Source organism: Coregonus clupeaformis, unplaced genomic scaffold, assembly GCF_020615455.1.
Source record: "Coregonus clupeaformis isolate EN_2021a unplaced genomic scaffold, ASM2061545v1 scaf0250, whole genome shotgun sequence".
Classification (NCBI taxonomy): domain Eukaryota; kingdom Metazoa; phylum Chordata; class Actinopteri; order Salmoniformes; family Salmonidae; genus Coregonus; species Coregonus clupeaformis.
This window is the reverse complement of record NW_025533705.1, coordinates 402888-423548: the sequence shown is the minus strand read 5'-3', so window position 1 is coordinate 423548 and position 20661 is coordinate 402888. Positions and strand designations below refer to the sequence as shown.

Below are 20661 nucleotides of genomic sequence, written 5' to 3'. Positions count from 1 at the left end.
TGGAATGACTGGAAATCTGACAGACTTTGCTTTTTAATGTGAAGATATAACCTAATCATATTATTATCTGTAGTAGAAAGCGATACGTTAGAAGAAGCCTACATAACCAACCCATAAAGTAAAATGTAATATCCATTTCTGGCCAGCTATGTCAACTCTAACATTGATTTATCCTGAAATAGATGTCATTCAATTGGTAATATTAATTTGTGTCTTCTTCTAATGCCTCTTAAGGGGAAAGTAATCTAAAAGTAACTAAAGAAATCAGATTATGTTACTGAGTTTGGGGTAATCCAAAAGTTACTTTACTGATTACAATGTTGGACAGGTAACTAGTAACTGTAACGAATTACATTTAGAAAGTAACCTAGCCAACCCTGACCATGTGGTTTTTCTCTCCGTCCTATTCAGGGTTTTTTCCGGTTCTCTCCTTTGGACAGAGTAAATGGATGACGTCACGGCAGGGTTGGTCCCTGGTTTATTAGGCGAGGCGGAGTGCCAGGTTGCAAGAGCTGCTTCACACAGCGCTCTGTGTCTGCTGCTAACAGAGGACAACACAAACATTCACCCAAGTGCTGTAACTCTTTCTTAACTTTAACTAAACGTTCATTCGTTTAAAAGTCAGTTTGACTTTTAAATTAGCACGATAATTGTTTGTCTTTTTGCTGAGGAGCGGATTGCTTGTTAACTCTACTTTTGGGTTAGTTGATATTTTCTTAGTATCGAAAAGAAACTATAAGACTCGATCGAGATGGTTGCCCTGTCACTGACGGTACTAGTAGGATTTATAGGAAGTCTGACTTCAGCCGACAAGGTAAGTGTCTTTCACTTTACCGTTATCTGGATGCTTTGTGTTTGTTAACGACCTTTGAGTTACAAAGTGTGGGAAGCAGAAGTTACAAAGTTGCCTCGAACTTCTAGCAGAACTTTAGCAGAACTGTGCGCCTCTCTAAGATATCTTGAGAAGTTAGTTCAGTGACAGAAAGTATGTCTGAAGTTTGATCTAAAGTCTGGAACTTCGTGACTCCACCTGGTCAGATCACACAATGAAGCATCGAATACGAGCTTCTGAAGTACAATTGTCAGGAATTTAGATAGGCCTATAGATGTTATTTCTTACCTAAAATATCACAGGCAAATCTAGTTGAAACACCATGCATATTTTATAGAAAAACCTTTATTAAAATGTGAACCATTCATTTTGATTCTGATTAAATTAAAATATGTTTTCTCTCCCTCTTCAGGCTGACGCCATAGATAATGAAGGTACGACTTTGTTATTCTTTTTTACCTTTGATTTATTAATTAACTTATTTTTTGCATTAATATTAATTAATTAACTTTACTAACTCATTTCTTATTTCTCATGGGTTTTTATTTTGTATTTTTTTGTTATACTGTTTTGATATTGAATACTGCAGTGTTGGGTAGGGTTTGCAAGTTAAGCATTTCACTGTACTGGTGAATGTGACAAATCAAACTTGAAACTTGAACTTAACTCATATATGAAGAGCTGGTTTGTAAACAACAGCTGTAGTGTTATGCTCAACTTAATATGGTAACTAATGTCTACTCTGGGCAAGGTGGGAGGGGAGGAGGTGTGACTGTCTAGTCAGCCAAACACACTCACTTTCATTACATGACTGAGTCGCTTTAAAGGTTTTATTAGAAGGGGAAAACTGCTGTTGCTAGAATCCTTTACATCTGGTGCCACTCTGAGGTTAGGAAGCAGTAAGCTGCCACAATGTCCTGCAGGATCCCAAATACATGTCTGCTAAATGGCATGTTATCATATTATATTATTACATATCCTACTTCCCCATCCAATATCACCACAACATCCTACATCAGGTTCCCCTCTAGCTCTGGTCCAGGGTGCTAGCGCGTTCCTTTCCTATAAACTGTTTAGTAGAGGAACACACACTAATGCACCTGGACCAGAGCTACAGTTGAATTCGGAGGTTTACATACACCTTAGCCTAATACATTTAAACTAAGTTTTTCACAATTAAATTCAAATAAAATCAAATCAAATTGTATTGGCCACATGCGCTGAATACAACAGGTGCAGACATTAGAGTGAAATGCTTACTTTAATCATAGTAAAAATTCCCTGGCTTAGGTCAGTTAGGATCACCACTTTATTTTAAGAAAGAAATGTCAGAATAATAGTAGAGAGAATGATTTATTTCAGCTTTTATTTCTTTCATCACATTCCCAGTGGGTCATACATTTCGGGTAGCCTTCCACAAGCTTCCCACAACAATTTTGGCCCATTCCTCCTGACAGAGCTGTTGTAACTGAGTCAGGTGTGTAGGCCTCCTTGCTCGCACACGCTTTTTCAGTTCTGCCCACAAATTTTCTATAGGATTGAGGTCAGGGCTTTGTTGATGGCCACTCCAATACCTTGACTTTGTTGTCCTTAAGCCATTTTGCCACAACTTTGGAAGTATGCTTGGGATCATTGTCCATGTGGAAGACCCATTTGCGACCAAGCTTTAACTTCCTGACTGATGTCTTGAGATGTTGCCTCAATATATCCACATAATTTTCCTCATGATGCCATCTATTTTGTGAAGTGCACCAGTCCCTCCTGCAGCAAAGCACCCCCACAGCATGATGCTGCCACCCCCTGTGCTTCACGGTTGGGATGGTGTTCTTCGGCTTGCAAGCCCCCCTTTTTCCTCCAAACATAACGATGGTCATTATGGCCAAACAGTTCTATTTTTATTTCATCAGTCCAGAGGACATTTCTCCAAAAATACGATCTTTGTCCCCATGTGCAGTTGCAAACCGTAGTCTGGCTTTTTTATGGCGGTTTTGGAGCAGTGGCTTCTTCCTTGCTGAGCGGCCTTTCAGGTTATGTCGATATAGGACTCGTTTTACTGTAGATATAGATACTTTTGTTCCGGTTTCCTCCAGCATCTTCACCAGGTCCTTTGCTGTTGTTCTGGGATTGATTTGCACTTTTCGCACCAATGTACGTTCATCTCTAGGAGACAGAATGCGTCTCCTTCCTGAGCGGTATGACGGCTGCGTTGTCCCATGGTGTTTATACTTGTGTACTATTGTTTGTATAGATGAACGTGGTACCTTCAGGCGTTTGGAAATTGCTCCCAAGGATGAACCAGACTTGTGGAGGTCAACAATTTCTTTTCTGAGGTCTTGGCTGATTTCTATTGATTTTCCCATGATGTCAACAAAAGAGGCACTGAGTTTGAAGGTAGGCCTTGAAATACATCCACAGGTACACCTCCAATTGACTCAAATTATGTCAATTAGCCTATCAGAAGGTTCTAAAGCCATGACATCATTTTCTGGAATTTTCCAAGCTGTTTAAAGGCATAGTCAACTTAGTGTATGTAAACTTCTGACCCACTGGAATTGTGATACAGTGAATTATAAGTGAAATAATCTGTCTGTAAACAATTGTTGGAAAAATTACTTGTGTCATGCACAAAGTAGATGTCCTAACCGACTTGCCAAAACCAATAGTTTGTTAACAAGAAATTTGTGGAGAGGTTGAAAAACGAGTTTTAATGACTCCAACCTAAGTGTATGTAAACTTCCGACTTCAACTGTTTATAGCAGGGGTGTCAAACTCATTTTAGCTCAGGGGCCACATGGAGGAAAATCTATTCCCAAGTGGGCCGGACCGGAAAAATCATGGTATATATATATCTTAAAAACAACAACTTCAGATTGTTTTCTTTGTTTTAATACGATCAACATACAACATAAAGCTGGAGCCTGAGGACAGTGTGTCCAAAATAGTACAAGCACAACATCACTATTAATCATAAAACACGTCAAGTTTATTTGAAAATTCTAAAGAAAAAGAACACACAAACACACAATGCCTCAGTGATTAACAGAACTGTTTCACAGATCACAGAACTATATCAGGGTGTCATTTCTCAGGCAGAAATGTAGATAAAAAGAATGAAATCCTGTTCCCCAAACAAGTGCAAGAACCAGAGAGTCAAGAATAGGTTAAATATACAAATAAAAGAAAATCAATTAAAAACAATAGCACATCAACATAAAAACATATAAACATAAATCTGAAAGCGTTGCTCAAACTCCCGTAACAGTCCAGTTATTTTATCTTTGAACCGCTTCATGTCTGCCACATGTTGGGTCGCGCACACATTTTTCAGACAGGGGAAGTGAGCTGCATCACCACCGGCAAGTTGCGTCTCCCACAATGACAGCTTCAACTTGAAAGAACGTATGCTGTCATAATACTGCGTGACAACTTTGTTGCGCCCTTGCAGCTGTTTGTTCAAGTTATTCAGGTGCTCTGTAACATCCACCATAAATGCAATGTCCGGCATCCATTCTGCGGAATGAAATTCTAACACTGGTTTGCCCTTTTCTTCCATGAACTGTTCAATTTCTTCTCGTAAATCAAAGAAACGCCTCAGCACAGCACCTCGGCTTAACCATCTTACCTCAGTGTGGTATGGCAGGCCATAGATGTGGTCTTTCTCTCTGAGAAGGCTGTCAAACTGACGGTGATTCAGGCTTCTGGATCGGATGAAATTAACAGTTTGGATGACCACCTTCATGACGTTATCCATCTTTAATGACTTGCAACACAAAGCCTCCTGGTGCAAAATACAGTGAAAAGTCAAAAAATCACGTCCTCCATTTGCAGATTGCACTTTCTCTCTGAACTTTGTCACAACGCCTGCTTTTTTCCCGATCATTGAGGGCGCACCATCTGTAGCCAGGCTGACAGCGCGGGACCAGTCCACTCCGACCCTGTCCAGCGCGCCCGACGAGTGCGGTAAAAATATCAGCTGCTGTCGTTGTATCTGTCATCGGCACCAACTCCACGAACTCCTCGGTGACGGTCAATGTGTCATCAACTCCGCGGATGAAAAAATGGCCAGTTGTGCAACATCTGTAATGTCCGTGCTTTCATCAATTGCAACCGAAAACGCAATAAATGACTTTACTTTTGCTTCAACTGGCTGTCCAAATCCACTGAAAGATCGGAAATCCTGTCTGCAACTGTGTTTCTTGTCAGGCTGATATTTGCAAAAAGCCTGCCGCTTTTCAGGGCACACAATCTCCGCTGCCTTCATCATGCATGTTTTTACAAATTCACCCTCACTAAATGGTTTTGAAGCCACTGCGATTTCATTAGCAATGAGGTAGCTAGCTTTCACTGCAGCGTCACTGATGTCACGGCTGTGAGTAAACACAGACTGCTGTTTCTTCAGACACGCCAACAGTTCATTCACCTTCTCTCATCTCCACTGTCCTTGAAAGTTGTCATATTTGTCGGCATGAAGACTCACATAGTGGCGACGAAGGTTATATTCTTTCAGCACTGCAACATGCTCTGAACACACCAAACATACAGCTTTCCCATTCAATTCCGTGATTAAATAGGATGACCATTTTTCTTGGAACACTCTGCACTCTGCGTCCACTTTTCTCTTTTTTGACAGAGACATATTGGGGCAATGAGGGTGCCAAAGCACATAATGTTAAAAGTAGAAGCCGTAATAAATATCGCGGGCAAAACAAAGTAGCTCATTGGCTGTACGTGCTTGACCTACTTGCTCTGCCCCGGTATAAACAGTTTGCTTGCTTAACAAAATTGCTATTGCGCCATCCAGTGGACGCAATTGGAACAGCAGTTTATTTAATTGAAAAATTGCAGTGCATTTTTATACTTAAATTTTTTTTTTTTTAAATTTTTTTTTTAATCATCTCGCGGGCCGGATTAAACCCGTTTGCGGGCCTGATCCGGCCCGCGGGCCGTACGTTTGACACCCCTGGTTTATAGTAACCAAAAAAGTGTGCATTTCAATTAACAGGTGTGCCTTGTTAAAAGTTAATTTCGTGGAATTTCTTTCCTTCTTAATGGGTTTGAGCCAATTAGTTGTATTGTGACAAGATAGGGGGGGGGTATACAGAAGATAGCCCTATTTGGTAAAAGATAAAGTCCATATTATGGCAAGAACAGCTCAAATAAGCAAAGAGAAACGACAGTCCATCATTACTTTAGGACATGAAGGTCAGTCAATACGGAAAGTTTCAAGAACTTTTAAAGTTTCTTCAAGTGCAGTCGCAAAAACCATCAAGCACTATGATGAAACTGTCTCTCATGAGGACCGCCACAGGAATGGAAGACCCAGTGCTATAGTGTTACAGTGCTTTATGTTATAGTGTTAATATTATTACAGTGCTTTAGGTTATAGTGTTAATATTATTACAGTGCTATAGTGTTACAGTGGTTTAGGTTATAGTGTTAATATTATTACAGTGCTATAGTGTTACAGTGCTTTAGGTTATAGTGTTAATATTATTACAGTGCTATAGTGTTACAGTGCTTTAGGTTATAGTGTTAATATTATTACAGTGCTTTAGGTTATAGTGTTAATATTATTACAGTGCTATAGTGTTACAGTGCTTTAGGTTATAGTGTTAATATTATTACATTGCTATAGTGTTACAGTGCTTTAGAATATAGTGTTAATATTATTACAGTGATATAGTGTTACAGTGCTTTAGGTTATAGTGTTAATATTATTACAGTGCTATAGTGTTACAGTGCTTTAGGTTATAGTGTTACAGTGCTTTAGGTTATAGTGTTACAGTGCTTTAGGTTATAGTGTTAAAGTGCTTTAGGTTATAGTGTTAATATTATTACAGTGCTATAGTGTTACAGTGCTTTATGTTATAGTGTTAAAGTGCTTTAGGTTATAGTGTTAATATTATTACAGTGCTATAGTGTTACAGTGCTTTAGGTTATAGTGTTAATATTATTACAGTGTTATAGGTTATAGTGTTACAGTGCTTTAGGTTATAGTGTTAATATTATTACAGTGCTATAGTGTTACAGTGCTTTAGGTTATAGTGTTAATATTATTACAGTGCTATAGTGTTACAGTGCTTTAGGTTATAGTGTTAATATTATTACAGTGCTATAGTGTTACAGTGCTTTAGGTTATAGTGTTAATATTATTACAGTGCTATAGTGTTACAGTGCTTTAGGTTATAGTGTTAATATTATTACAGTGCTATAGTGTTACAGTGCTTTAGGTTATAGTGTTAATATTATTACAGTGCTATAGTTTTACAGTGCTTTAGGTTATAGTGTTAATATTATTACAGTGTTATAGGTTATAGTGTTACAGTGCTTTAGGTTATAGTGTTAATATTATTACAGTGCTATAGTGTTACAGTGCTTTAGGTTATAGTGTTAATATTATTACAGTGCTATAGTGTTACAGTGCTTTAGGTTATAGTGTTAATATTATTACAGTGTTATAGTGTTACAGTGCTTTAGGTTATAGTGTTAATATTATTACAGTGCTTTAGGTTATAGTGTTAATATTATTACAGTGTTATAGTGTTACAGTGCTTTAGGTTATAGTGTTAATATTATTACAGTGCTATAGTGTTACAGTGCTTTAGGTTATAGTGTTAATATTATTACAGTGCTATAGTGTTACAGTGCTTTAGGTTATAGTGTTAATATTATTACAGTGCTATAGTGTTACAGTGCTTTAGGTTATAGTGTTAATATTATTACAGTGTTATAGTGTTACAGTGCTTTAGGTTATAGTGTTAATATTATTACAGTGCTATAGTGTTACTGTGCTTTAGGTTATAGTGTTAATATTATTACAGTGTTATAGTGTTACAGTGCTTTAGGTTATAGTGTTAATATTATTACAGTGCTATAGTGTTACAGTGCTTTAGGTTATAGTGTTACAGTGCTTTAGGTTATAGTGTTACAGTGCTTTAGGTTATAGTGTTACAGTGCTTTAGGTTATAGTGTTAATATTATTACAGTGCTATAGTGTTAGTGCTTTAGGTTATAGTGTTACAGTGCTTTAGGTTATAGTGTTAATATTATTACAGTGCTATAGTGTTACAGTGCTTTAGGTTATAGTGTTAATATTATTACAGTGCTATAGTGTTACAGTGCTTTAGGTTATAGTGTTAATATTATTACAGTGCTATAGTGTTACAGGGGTTTAGGTTATAGTGTTAATATTATTACAGTGCTATAGTGTTACAGTGCTTTAGGTTATAGTGTTAATATTATTACAGTGCTATAGTGCTTTAGGTTATAGTGTTAATATTATTACAGTGCTATAGTGTTACAGTGCTTTAGGTTATAGTGTTAATATTATTACAGTGCTATAGTGTTACAGTGCTTTAGGTTATAGTGTTAATATTATTACAGTGCTATAGTGTTACAGTGGTTTAGGTTATAGTGTTACAGTGCTTTAGGTTATAGTGTTAATATTATTACAGTGCTATAGTGTTACAGTGCTTTAGGTTATAGTGTTAATATTATTACAGTGCTATAGTGTTACAGTGCTTTAGGTTATAGTGTTAATATTATTACAGTGCTATAGTGTTACAGTGCTTTAGGTTATAGCGTTAATATTATTACAGTGCTATAGTGTTACAGTGCTTTAGGTTATAGTGTTAATATTATTACAGTGCTATAGTGTTACAGTGCTTTAGGTTATAGTGTTAATATTATTACAGTGCTATAGTGTTACAGTGCTTTAGGTTATAGTGTTAATATTATTACAGTGCTATAGTGTTACAGTGCTTTAGGTTATAGTGTTAATATTATTACAGTGCTATAGTGTTACAGTGCTTTAGGTTATAGTGTTAATATTATTACAGTGCTATAGTGTTACAGTGCTTTAGGTTATAGTGTTAATATTATTACAGTGCTATAGTGTTACAGTGCTTTAGGTTATAGTGTTAATATTATTACAGTGCTATAGTGTTACAGTGCTTTAGGTTATAGTGTTAATATTATTACAGTGCTATAGTGTTACAGTGCTTTAGGTTATAGTGTTAATATTATTACAGTGCTATAGTGTTACAGTGCTTTAGGTTATAGTGTTAATATTATTACAGTGCTATAGTGTTACAGTGCTTTAGGTTATAGTGTTACAGTGCTTTAGGTTATAGTGTTAATATTATTACAGTGCTATAGTGTTACAGTGCTTTAGGTTATAGTGTTAATATTATTACAGTGCTATAGTGTTACAGTGCTTTAGGTTATAGTGTTAATATTATTACAGTGCTATAGTGTTACAGTGCTTTAGGTTATAGTGTTAATATTATTACAGTGCTATAGTGTTACAGTGCTTTAGGTTATAGTGTTAATATTATTACAGTGCTATAGTGTTACAGTGCTTTAGGTTATAGTGTTAATATTATTACAGTGCTATAGTGTTACAGTGCTTTAGGTTATAGTGTTAATATTATTACAGTGCTATAGTGTTACAGTGCTTTAGGTTATAGTGTTAATATTATTACAGTGCTATAGTGTTACAGTGCTTTAGGTTATAGTGTTAATATTATTACAGTGCTATAGTGTTACAGTGCTTTAGGTTATAGTGTTAATATTATTACAGTGCTATAGTGTTACAGTGCTTTAGGTTATAGTGTTAATATTATTACAGTGCTATAGTGTTACAGTGCTTTAGGTTATAGTGTTAATATTATTACAGTGCTATAGTGTTACAGTGCTTTAGGTTATAGTGTTAATATTATTACAGTGCTATAGTGTTACAGTGCTTTAGGTTATAGTGTTAATATTATTACAGTGCTATAGTGTTACAGTGCTTTAGGTTATAGTGTTAATATTATTACAGTGCTATAGTGTTACAGTGCTTTAGGTTATAGTGTTAATATTATTACAGTGCTATAGTGTTACAGTGCTTTAGGTTATAGTGTTAATATTATTACAGTGCTATAGTGTTACAGTGCTTTAGGTTATAGTGTTAATATTATTACAGTGCTATAGTGTTACAGTGCTTTAGGTTATAGTGTTAATATTATTACAGTGCTATAGTGTTACAGTGCTTTAGGTTATAGTGTTAATATTATTACAGTGCTATAGTGTTACAGTGCTTTAGGTTATAGTGTTAATATTATTACAGTGCTATAGTGTTACAGTGCTTTAGGTTATAGTGTTAATATTATTACAGTGCTATAGTGTTACAGTGCTTTAGGTTATAGTGTTAATATTATTACAGTGCTATAGTGTTACAGTGCTTTAGGTTATAGTGTTAATATTATTACAGTGCTATAGTGTTACAGTGCTTTAGGTTATAGTGTTAATATTATTACAGTGCTATAGTGTTACAGTGCTTTAGGGTTATAGTGTTATTACAGTGCTTTAGGTTATAGTGTTAATATTATTACAGTGCTATAGTGTTACAGTGCTTTAGGTTATAGTGTTAATATTATTACAGTGCTATAGTGTTACAGTGCTTTAGGTTATAGTGTTAATATTATTACAGTGCTATAGTGTTACAGTGCTTTAGGTTATAGTGTTAATATTATTACAGTGCTATAGTGTTACAGTGCTTTAGGTTATAGTGTTAATATTATTACAGTGCTATAGTGTTACAGTGCTTTAGGTTATAGTGTTAATATTATTACAGTGCTATAGTGTTACAGTGCTTTAGGTTATAGTGTTAATATTATTACAGTGCTATAGTGTTACAGTGCTTTAGGTTATAGTGTTAATATTATTACAGTGCTATAGTGTTACAGTGCTTTAGGTTATAGTGTTAATATTATTACAGTGCTATAGTGTTACAGTGCTTTAGGTTATAGTGTTAATATTATTACAGTGCTATAGTGTTACAGTGCTTTAGGTTATAGTGTTAATATTATTACAGTGCTATAGTGTTACAGTGCTTTAGGTTATAGTGTTAATATTATTACAGTGCTATAGTGTTACAGTGCTTTAGGTTATAGTGTTAATATTATTACAGTGCTATAGTGTTACAGTGCTTTAGGTTATAGTGTTAATATTATTACAGTGCTATAGTGTTACAGTGCTTTAGGTTATAGTGTTAATATTATTACAGTGCTATAGTGTTACAGTGCTTTAGGTTATAGTGTTAAGTATTATTACAGTGCTATAGTGTTACAGTGCTTTAGGTTATAGTGTTAATATTATTACAGTGCTATAGTGTTACAGTGCTTTAGGTTATAGTGTTAATATTATTACAGTGCTATAGTGTTACAGTGCTTTAGGTTATAGTGTTAATATTATTACAGTGCTATAGTGTTACAGTGCTTTAGGTTATAGTGTTAATATTATTACAGTGCTATAGTGTTACAGTGCTTTAGGTTATAGTGTTAATATTATTACAGTGCTATAGTGTTACAGTGCTTTAGGTTATAGTGTTAATATTATTACAGTGCTATAGTGTTACAGTGCTTTAGGTTATAGTGTTAATATTATTACAGTGCTATAGTGTTACAGTGCTTTAGGTTATAGTGTTAATATTATTACAGTGCTATAGTGTTACAGTGCTTTAGGTTATAGTGTTAATATTATTACAGTGCTATAGTGTTACAGTGCTTTAGGTTATAGTGTTAATATTATTACAGTGCTATAGTGTTACAGTGCTTTAGGTTATAGTGTTAATATTATTACAGTGCTATAGTGTTACAGTGCTTTAGGTTATAGTGTTAATATTATTACAGTGCTATAGTGTTACAGTGCTTTAGGTTATAGTGTTAATATTATTACAGTGCTATAGTGTTACAGTGCTTTAGGTTATAGTGTTAATATTATTACAGTGCTATAGTGTTACAGTGCTTTAGGTTATAGTGTTATACAGTGCTATTGTTACGGGGCTTTAGGTTATAGCGTTAATATTATTACAGTGCTATAGTGTTACAGTGCTTTAGGTTATAGTGTTAATATTATTACAGTGCTATAGTGTTACAGTGCTTTAGGTTATAGTGTTAATATTATTACAGTGCTATAGTGTTACAGTGCTTTAGGTTATAGTGTTAATATTATTACAGTGCTATAGTGTTACAGTGCTTTAGGTTATAGTGTTAATATTATTACAGTGCTATAGTGTTACAGTGCTTTAGGTTATAGTGTTAATATTATTACAGTGCTATAGTGTTACAGTGCTTTAGGTTATAGTGTTAATATTATTACAGTGCTATAGTGTTACAGTGCTTTAGGTTATAGTGTTAATATTATTACAGTGCTATAGTGTTACAGTGCTTTAGGTTATAGTGTTAATATTATTACAGTGCTATAGTGTTACAGTGCTTTAGGTTATAGTGTTAATATTATTACAGTGCTATAGTGTTACAGTGCTTTAGGTTATAGTGTTAATATTATTACAGTGCTATAGTGTTACAGTGCTTTAGGTTATAGTGTTAATATTATTACAGTGCTATAGTGTTACAGTGCTTTAGGTTATAGTGTTAATATTATTACAGTGCTATAGTGTTACAGTGCTTTAGGTTATAGTGTTAATATTATTACAGTGCTATAGTGTTACAGTGCTTTAGGTTATAGTGTTAATATTATTACAGTGCTATAGTGTTACAGTGCTTTAGGTTATAGTGTTAATATTATTACAGTGCTATAGTGTTACAGTGCTTTAGGTTATAGTGTTAATATTATTACAGTGCTATAGTGTTACAGTGCTTTAGGTTATAGTGTTAATATTATTACAGTGCTATAGTGTTACAGTGCTTTAGGTTATAGTGTTAATATTATTACAGTGCTATAGTGTTACAGTGCTTTAGGTTATAGTGTTAATATTATTACAGTGCTATAGTGTTACAGTGCTTTTAGGTTATAGTGTTAATATTATTACAGTGCTATAGTGTTACAGTGCTTTAGGTTATAGTGTTAATATTATTACAGTGCTATAGTGTTACAGTGCTTTAGGTTATAGTGTTAATATTATTACAGTGCTATAGTGTTACAGTGCTTTAGGTTATAGTGTTAATATTATTACAGTGCTATAGTGTTACAGTGCTTTAGGTTATAGTGTTAATATTATTACAGTGCTATAGTGTTACAGTGCTTTAGGTTATAGTGTTAATATTATTACAGTGCTATAGTGTTACAGTGCTTTAGGTTATAGTGTTAATATTATTACAGTGCTATAGTGTTACAGTGCTTTAGGTTATAGTGTTAATATTATTACAGTGCTATAGTGTTACAGTGCTTTAGGTTATAGTGTTAATATTATTACAGTGCTATAGTGTTACAGTGCTTTAGGTTATAGTGTTAATATTATTACAGTGCTATAGTGTTACAGTGCTTTAGGTTATAGTGTTAATATTATTACAGTGCTATAGTGTTACAGTGCTTTAGGTTATAGTGTTAATATTATTACAGTGCTATAGTGTTACAGTGCTTTAGGTTATAGTGTTAATATTATTACAGTGCTATAGTGTTACAGTGCTTTAGGTTATAGTGTTAATATTATTACAGTGCTATAGTGTTACAGTGCTTTAGGTTATAGTGTTAATATTATTACAGTGCTATAGTGTTACAGTGCTTTAGGTTATAGTGTTAATATTATTACAGTGCTATAGTGTTACAGTGCTTTAGGTTATAGTGTTAATATTATTACAGTGCTATAGTGTTACAGTGCTTTAGGTTATAGTGTTAATATTATTACAGTGCTATAGTGTTACAGTGCTTTAGGTTATAGTGTTAATATTATTACAGTGCTATAGTGTTACAGTGCTTTAGGTTATAGTGTTAATATTATTACAGTGCTATAGTGTTACAGTGCTTTAGGTTATAGTGTTAATATTATTACAGTGCTATAGTGTTACAGTGCTTTAGGTTATAGTGTTAATATTATTACAGTGCTATAGTGTTACAGTGCTTTAGGTTATAGTGTTAATATTATTACAGTGCTATAGTGTTACAGTGCTTTAGGTTATAGTGTTAATATTATTACAGTGCTATAGTGTTACAGTGCTTTAGGTTATAGTGTTAATATTATTACAGTGCTATAGTGTTACAGTGCTTTAGGTTATAGTGTTAATATTATTACAGTGCTATAGTGTTACAGTGCTTTAGGTTATAGTGTTAATATTATTACAGTGCTATAGTGTTACAGTGCTTTAGGTTATAGTGTTAATATTATTACAGTGCTATAGTGTTACAGTGCTTTAGGTTATAGTGTTAATATTATTACAGTGCTATAGTGTTACAGTGCTTTAGGTTATAGTGTTAATATTATTACAGTGCTATAGTGTTACAGTGCTTTAGGTTATAGTGTTAATATTATTACAGTGCTATAGTGTTACAGTGCTTTAGGTTATAGTGTTAATATTATTACAGTGCTATAGTGTTACAGTGCTTTAGGTTATAGTGTTAATATTATTACAGTGCTATAGTGTTACAGTGCTTTAGGTTATAGTGTTAATATTATTACAGTGCTATAGTGTTACAGTGCTTTAGGTTATAGTGTTAATATTATTACAGTGCTATAGTGTTACAGTGCTTTAGGTTATAGTGTTAATATTATTACAGTGCTATAGTGTTACAGTGCTTTAGGTTATAGTGTTAATATTATTACAGTGCTATAGTGTTACAGTGCTTTAGGTTATAGTGTTAATATTATTACAGTGCTATAGTGTTACAGTGCTTTAGGTTATAGTGTTAATATTATTACAGTGCTATAGTGTTACAGTGCTTTAGGTTATAGTGTTAATATTATTACAGTGCTATAGTGTTACAGTGCTTTAGGTTATAGTGTTAATATTATTACAGTGCTATAGTGTTACAGTGCTTTAGGTTATAGTGTTAATATTATTACAGTGCTATAGTGTTACAGTGCTTTAGGTTATAGTGTTAATATTATTACAGTGCTATAGTGTTACAGTGCTTTAGGTTATAGTGTTAATATTATTACAGTGCTATAGTGTTACAGTGCTTTAGGTTATAGTGTTAATATTATTACAGTGCTATAGTGTTACAGTGCTTTAGGTTATAGTGTTAATATTATTACAGTGCTATAGTGTTACAGTGCTTTAGGTTATAGTGTTAATATTATTACAGTGCTATAGTGTTACAGTGCTTTAGGTTATAGTGTTAATATTATTACAGTGCTATAGTGTTACAGTGCTTTAGGTTATAGTGTTAATATTATTACAGTGCTATAGTGTTACAGTGCTTTAGGTTATAGTGTTAATATTATTACAGTGCTATAGTGTTACAGTGCTTTAGGTTATAGTGTTAATATTATTACAGTGCTATAGTGTTACAGTGCTTTAGGTTATAGTGTTAATATTATTACAGTGCTATAGTGTTACAGTGCTTTAGGTTATAGTGTTAATATTATTACAGTGCTATAGTGTTACAGTGCTTTAGGTTATAGTGTTAATATTATTACAGTGCTATAGTGTTACAGTGCTTTAGGTTATAGTGTTAATATTATTACAGTGCTATAGTGTTACAGTGCTTTAGGTTATAGTGTTAATATTATTACAGTGCTATAGTGTTACAGTGCTTTAGGTTATAGTGTTAATATTATTACAGTGCTATAGTGTTACAGTGCTTTAGGGTTATAGTGTTAATATTATTACAGTGCTATAGTGTTACAGTGCTTTAGGTTATAGTGTTAATATTATTACAGTGCTATAGTGTTACAGTGCTTTAGGTTATAGTGTTAATATTATTACAGTGCTATAGTGTTACAGTGCTTTAGGTTATAGTGTTAATATTATTACAGTGCTATAGTGTTACAGTGCTTTAGGTTATAGTGTTAATATTATTACAGTGCTATAGTGTTACAGTGCTTTAGGTTATAGTGTTAATATTATTACAGTGCTATAGTGTTACAGTGCTTTAGGTTATAGTGTTAATATTATTACAGTGCTATAGTGTTACAGTGCTTTAGGTTATAGTGTTAATATTATTACAGTGCTATAGTGTTACAGTGCTTTAGGTTATAGTGTTAATATTATTACAGTGCTATAGTGTTACAGTGCTTTAGGTTATAGTGTTAATATTATTACAGTGCTATAGTGTTACAGTGCTTTAGGTTATAGTGTTAATATTATTACAGTGCTATAGTGTTACAGTGCTTTAGGTTATAGTGTTAATATTATTACAGTGCTATAGTGTTACAGTGCTTTAGGTTATAGTGTTAATATTATTACAGTGCTATAGTGTTACAGTGCTTTAGGTTATAGTGTTAATATTATTACAGTGCTATAGTGTTACAGTGCTTTAGGTTATAGTGTTAATATTATTACAGTGCTATAGTGTTACAGTGCTTTAGGTTATAGTGTTAATATTATTACAGTGCTATAGTGTTACAGTGCTTTAGGTTATAGTGTTAATATTATTACAGTGCTATAGTGTTACAGTGCTTTAGGTTATAGTGTTAATTTTTACAGTGCTATAGTGTTACAGTGCTTTAGGTTATAGTGTTATTGGTTATGCGTTAATATTATTACAGTGCTATAGTGTTACAGTGCTTTAGGTTACAGTGTTAATATTATTACAGTGCTATAGTGTTACAGTGCTTTAGGTTATAGTGTTAATATTATTACAGTGCTATAGTGTTACAGTGCTTTAGGTTATAGTGTTAATATTATTACAGTGCTATAGTGTTACAGTGCTTTAGGGTATAGTGTTAATATTATTACAGTGCTATAGTGTTACAGTGCTTTAGGGTATAGTGTTAATATTATTACAGTGCTATAGTGTTACAGTGCTTTAGGTTATAGTGTTAATATTATTACAGTGCTATAGTGTTACAGTGCTTTAGGTTATAGTGTTAATATTATTACAGTGCTATAGTGTTACAGTGCTTTAGGTTATAGTGTTAATATTATTACAGTGCTATAGTGTTACAGTGCTTTAGGTTATAGTGTTACAGTGCTTTAGGTTATAGCGTTAATATTATTACAGTGCTATAGTGTTACAGTGCTTTAGGTTATAGTGTTAATATTATTACAGTGCTATAGTGTTACAGTGCTTTAGGTTATAGTGTTAATATTATTACAGTGCTATAGTGTTACAGTGGTTTAGGTTACAGTGTTAATGCTATTACAGTGTGCATTACATCTCAATACTCACCAATGAATCGAGTGCTAATTCTGACTTGTCATTGACCTGGGACCTAATGACTGTTAAGTACAGGCCTGGGCCTACCTAGCCTAACACACCAGGCCGACCACACTGCTCTGATGCAGTAGATCTACCACACTGATTACTGCAACCCAGAACCAAAGTAATGACTTGTTCCACACTGTTCTCATATTCTAACACAATAGGATTCAGGATAAACAGTGGTGTGGTGGGCGTGTCCCAAATCTGTCTTGCCTACTACTTAGTCTGCAGTAGAGGAATGGGAGGTGCAGTAGAGGAATGGAAGGTGCAGTAGAGGAATGGAAGATGCAGTAGAGGAATGGAAGGTGCAGTAGAGTAATGGAAGGTGCAGTAGAGGAATGGAAGGTGCAGTAGAGGAATGGAAGGTGCAGTAGAGGAATGGAAGATGCAGTAGAGGAATGGAAGGTGCAGTAGAGTAATGGAAGATGCAGTAGAGGAATGGAAGGTGCAGTAGAGGAATGGAAGATGCAGTAGAGGAATGGAAGGTGCAGTAGAGGAATGGAAGGTGCAGTAGAGGAATGGAAGGTGCAGTAGAGGAATGGAAGGTGCAGTAGAGGAATGGAAGGTGCAGTAGAGGAATGGAAGGTGCAGTAGAGGAATGGAAGGTGCAGTAGAGGAATGGAAGATGCAGTAGAGGAATGGAAGGTGCAGTAGAGGAATGGAAGGTGCAGTAGAGGAATGGAAGGTGCAGTAGAGGAATGGGAGGTGCAGTAGAGGAATGGAAGGTGCAGTAGAGGAATGGAAGGTGCAGTAGAGGAATGGAAGGTGCAGTAGAGGAATGGGAGGTGCAGTAGAGGAATGGAAGGTGCAGTAGAGGAATGGAAGGTGCAGTAGAGGAATGGAAGATGCAGTAGAGGAATGGAAGGTGCAGTAGAGGAATTCAGTGCTGAGGCAGAGGGCTCGTAGTGAGGACGACTGGCTGCTACTCTGAACTGTGTGTGGTGAGCTTTCTGGCACCCAGAGCTGCTGAGGCATCAAGTGGGTGCCAGACATTGTGAAGGAGGAGAAGTCCAGTAGCTATAAGATTCAGGCTGGTTCCCAGAGTAGCCTTCTACATGATCGTCACCAGACTCTTCATCAACCATCTCCCTGACCACCTTCCTCTGATCAAGCCATGAACTGTCCCTCTCCATCTTTGGAGAATGGATGCACTCAGACTTGGCCCCTATTGGTTGACCAACTATAGCTAGGCTACTCTATCGCTAGGCTACTCTATAGCTAGGCTACTCTATAGCTAGGCTACTCTATCGCTAGGCTACTCTATAGCTAGGCTACTCTATAGCTAGGCTACTCTATAGCTAGGCTACTCTATCGCTAGGCTACTCTATAGCTAGGCTACTCATGATGTGTTGCTTTGTTTTTCTTCTTTTGATGCGCTTTGAGATTATGAAAATCTAATCCATTATTATTATGCAAAATATGGTTTCTTTAGTTTAGTAGAGAAAACATCTCTGAAGGCTTTCAACTCCTGAAAAATATGAAAAGGATAGCTTTCAGCATGAAACATATTACATGTAAAGCCCTGTAATATGTATATCATCACACTTACAGCCATTGCATCATCAGAGCAGGACACATGCTGAACGTGGAACGAGAGAGAGCTCGGTTTGTTGTTTTGAAACTTTCTGAATAAATTGTTCCTTGAAATGCTAGCCAGGTTTTTATTTTTATATTTAACCTTTATTTATCTAAACACAGCCCGTGACGCGGTTAGCCCTTGTGTCTGTTTAAATCCCTGCTGTTTTCTATCGGCCCTGTAAGATGTGCTGTTAGCCTACGCTGCTACCAATGTTAGCCTACGCTGCTACCAATGTTAGCCTACGTTGCTACCAATGTTAGCCTACGCTGCTACCAATGTTAGCCTACGCTGCTACCAATGTTAGCCTACGCTGCTACCAATGTTAGCCTACGTTGCTACCAATGTTAGCCTACGCTTTTACCAATGTTAGCCTACGCTGCTACCAATGTTAGCTTACGCTGCTACCAATGTTAGCCTACGTTGCTACCATAATGCCTCCCAAAGTTAAAGAAGCCTGGAGTAATAGGGAGAGGACAGTGTTTCACTATCACAGGCGCATGATCTTTTATATCAATAAAAAGATGTCTACCAGCAATTGTTACAGCATTAGGAAAATAACATCAAGAGCTTTGTCCAAATACTGATGCACTCAACTAACAGAAGAACGGCCGATCTGACCAGAGAGGTCCAGGACCTTAAGAACAGTTTGCAGTTCTCCCAGGGAGAGGTGATGTCCTGAAAGAGACTTGCAGCAAGATGACAACAAACTGGTCCAAGTGAAATGACATCAGCACTTTCTTTGAATTATTATTAACAATGGCTGGGAAAACAGACTATCTAGAGCAGGGGTGTCAAACTCATTTTAGCTCAGGGGCCACATGGAGGAAAATCTATTCCCAAGTGGGCCGGACCGGTAAAATCATGGTATATATAACTTAAAAACAACAACTTCAGATTGTTTTCTTTGTTTTAATACTATCAACATAAAACATAAAGCTGGAGCCTGAGGACAGTGTGTCCAAAATAGTACAAGCACAACATCACTATTAATCATAAAACACGTCAAGTTTATTTGAAAATTCTAAAGAAAAAGAACACAAACACACAATGCCTCAGTGATTCACAGAACTGTTTCACAGATCACAGAACTATATCGGGGTCATTTCTCAGGCAGAAATGTAGATACAAATAATGAAATCCTGTTCCCCAAACAAGTGCAAGAACCACAGAGTCAAGAATAGGTTAAATATATAAAAAAAATAAAATCAATTAAAAACAATAGCACATCAACATTAAAACATATAAACATAAAGCTGGAGCCTGAGGACAGTGTCCAAAAGCACAACATCACTATTAATCATAAAACACCTCAAGTTATTTGAAATTCTGAGGACAAACAACACACAAACACACAATGCCTCAGTGATTCATAGAAGTATATCACAGATCACAGAACTATATCAGGGTGTCTCATGCAGCACTTTAAGTGGGGTTGCATAGTTTATTTGACTCCTGATACCTGGCATCTTTTAGCTTTCACCAGCGCATCAAAATCAGGCATCACATCCTGAGTGGCAGCCAACTTCAGGATGTGATTCAAGTGCTTGTGCGTGAGCCTTGAGCGCAGCTTTGTTTTATTTATGCTCATTACAGAGAACTTGCTCACAAAGATATGTGGTTCCAAACATGCACAACAGTTTTGCAGCGAGGGCTGTCAAGTTGGGGTAACCTGGCAAGAGATTCTGATAAAATGTGTCCAAGCCAGCTGCAGCAAATTTGCCCTTCAAATCCGAGTCACACTGCAAGTCTATTATTTCAAGTTGGATGCTGATGGGCAGATCAGAGGGATTCACGGTGAATGGCGAACAAAAAAACGTTGAAGTCTTTCTCCAGTTCACCCAAAATCTGAAAGCGTTGCTCAAACTCCCTTAACAGTCCCGTTATTTTATCTTTGAACCGCTTCATGTCTGCCACATGTTGGGTCGCGCACACATTTTTCAGACAGGGGAAGTGAGCTGCATCACCACCGGCGAGTTGCGTCTCTCACAATGACAGCTTCAACTTGAAAGAACGTATGCTGTCATAATACTGCGTGGCAACTTTGTTGCGCCCTTGCAGCTGTTTGTTCAAGTTATTCAGGTGCTCTGTAACATCCACCATAAATGCAAGGTCCTGCATCCATTCTGCGGAATGAAATTCTAACACTGGTTTGCCCTTTTCTTCC

General features: G+C 35.2%; 1 protein-coding gene across 1 annotated transcript in view; it reads left to right on the top strand.

Annotated features, from left to right (window-relative positions):
- The first annotated feature begins 525 nt into the window (after positions 1–525).
- Positions 526–20661, top strand: part of adamts3 (ADAM metallopeptidase with thrombospondin type 1 motif, 3) — a 384520-nt gene continuing 364384 nt past the window's right edge. The window contains exons 1-2 of the mRNA XM_041869483.2: positions 526–814; positions 1245–1266. Coding sequence (XP_041725417.2) covers positions 752–814; positions 1245–1266 — 85 coding nt within the window. The 5' untranslated portion in view covers positions 526–751. The remainder of the gene's footprint in view (positions 815–1244; positions 1267–20661) is intronic.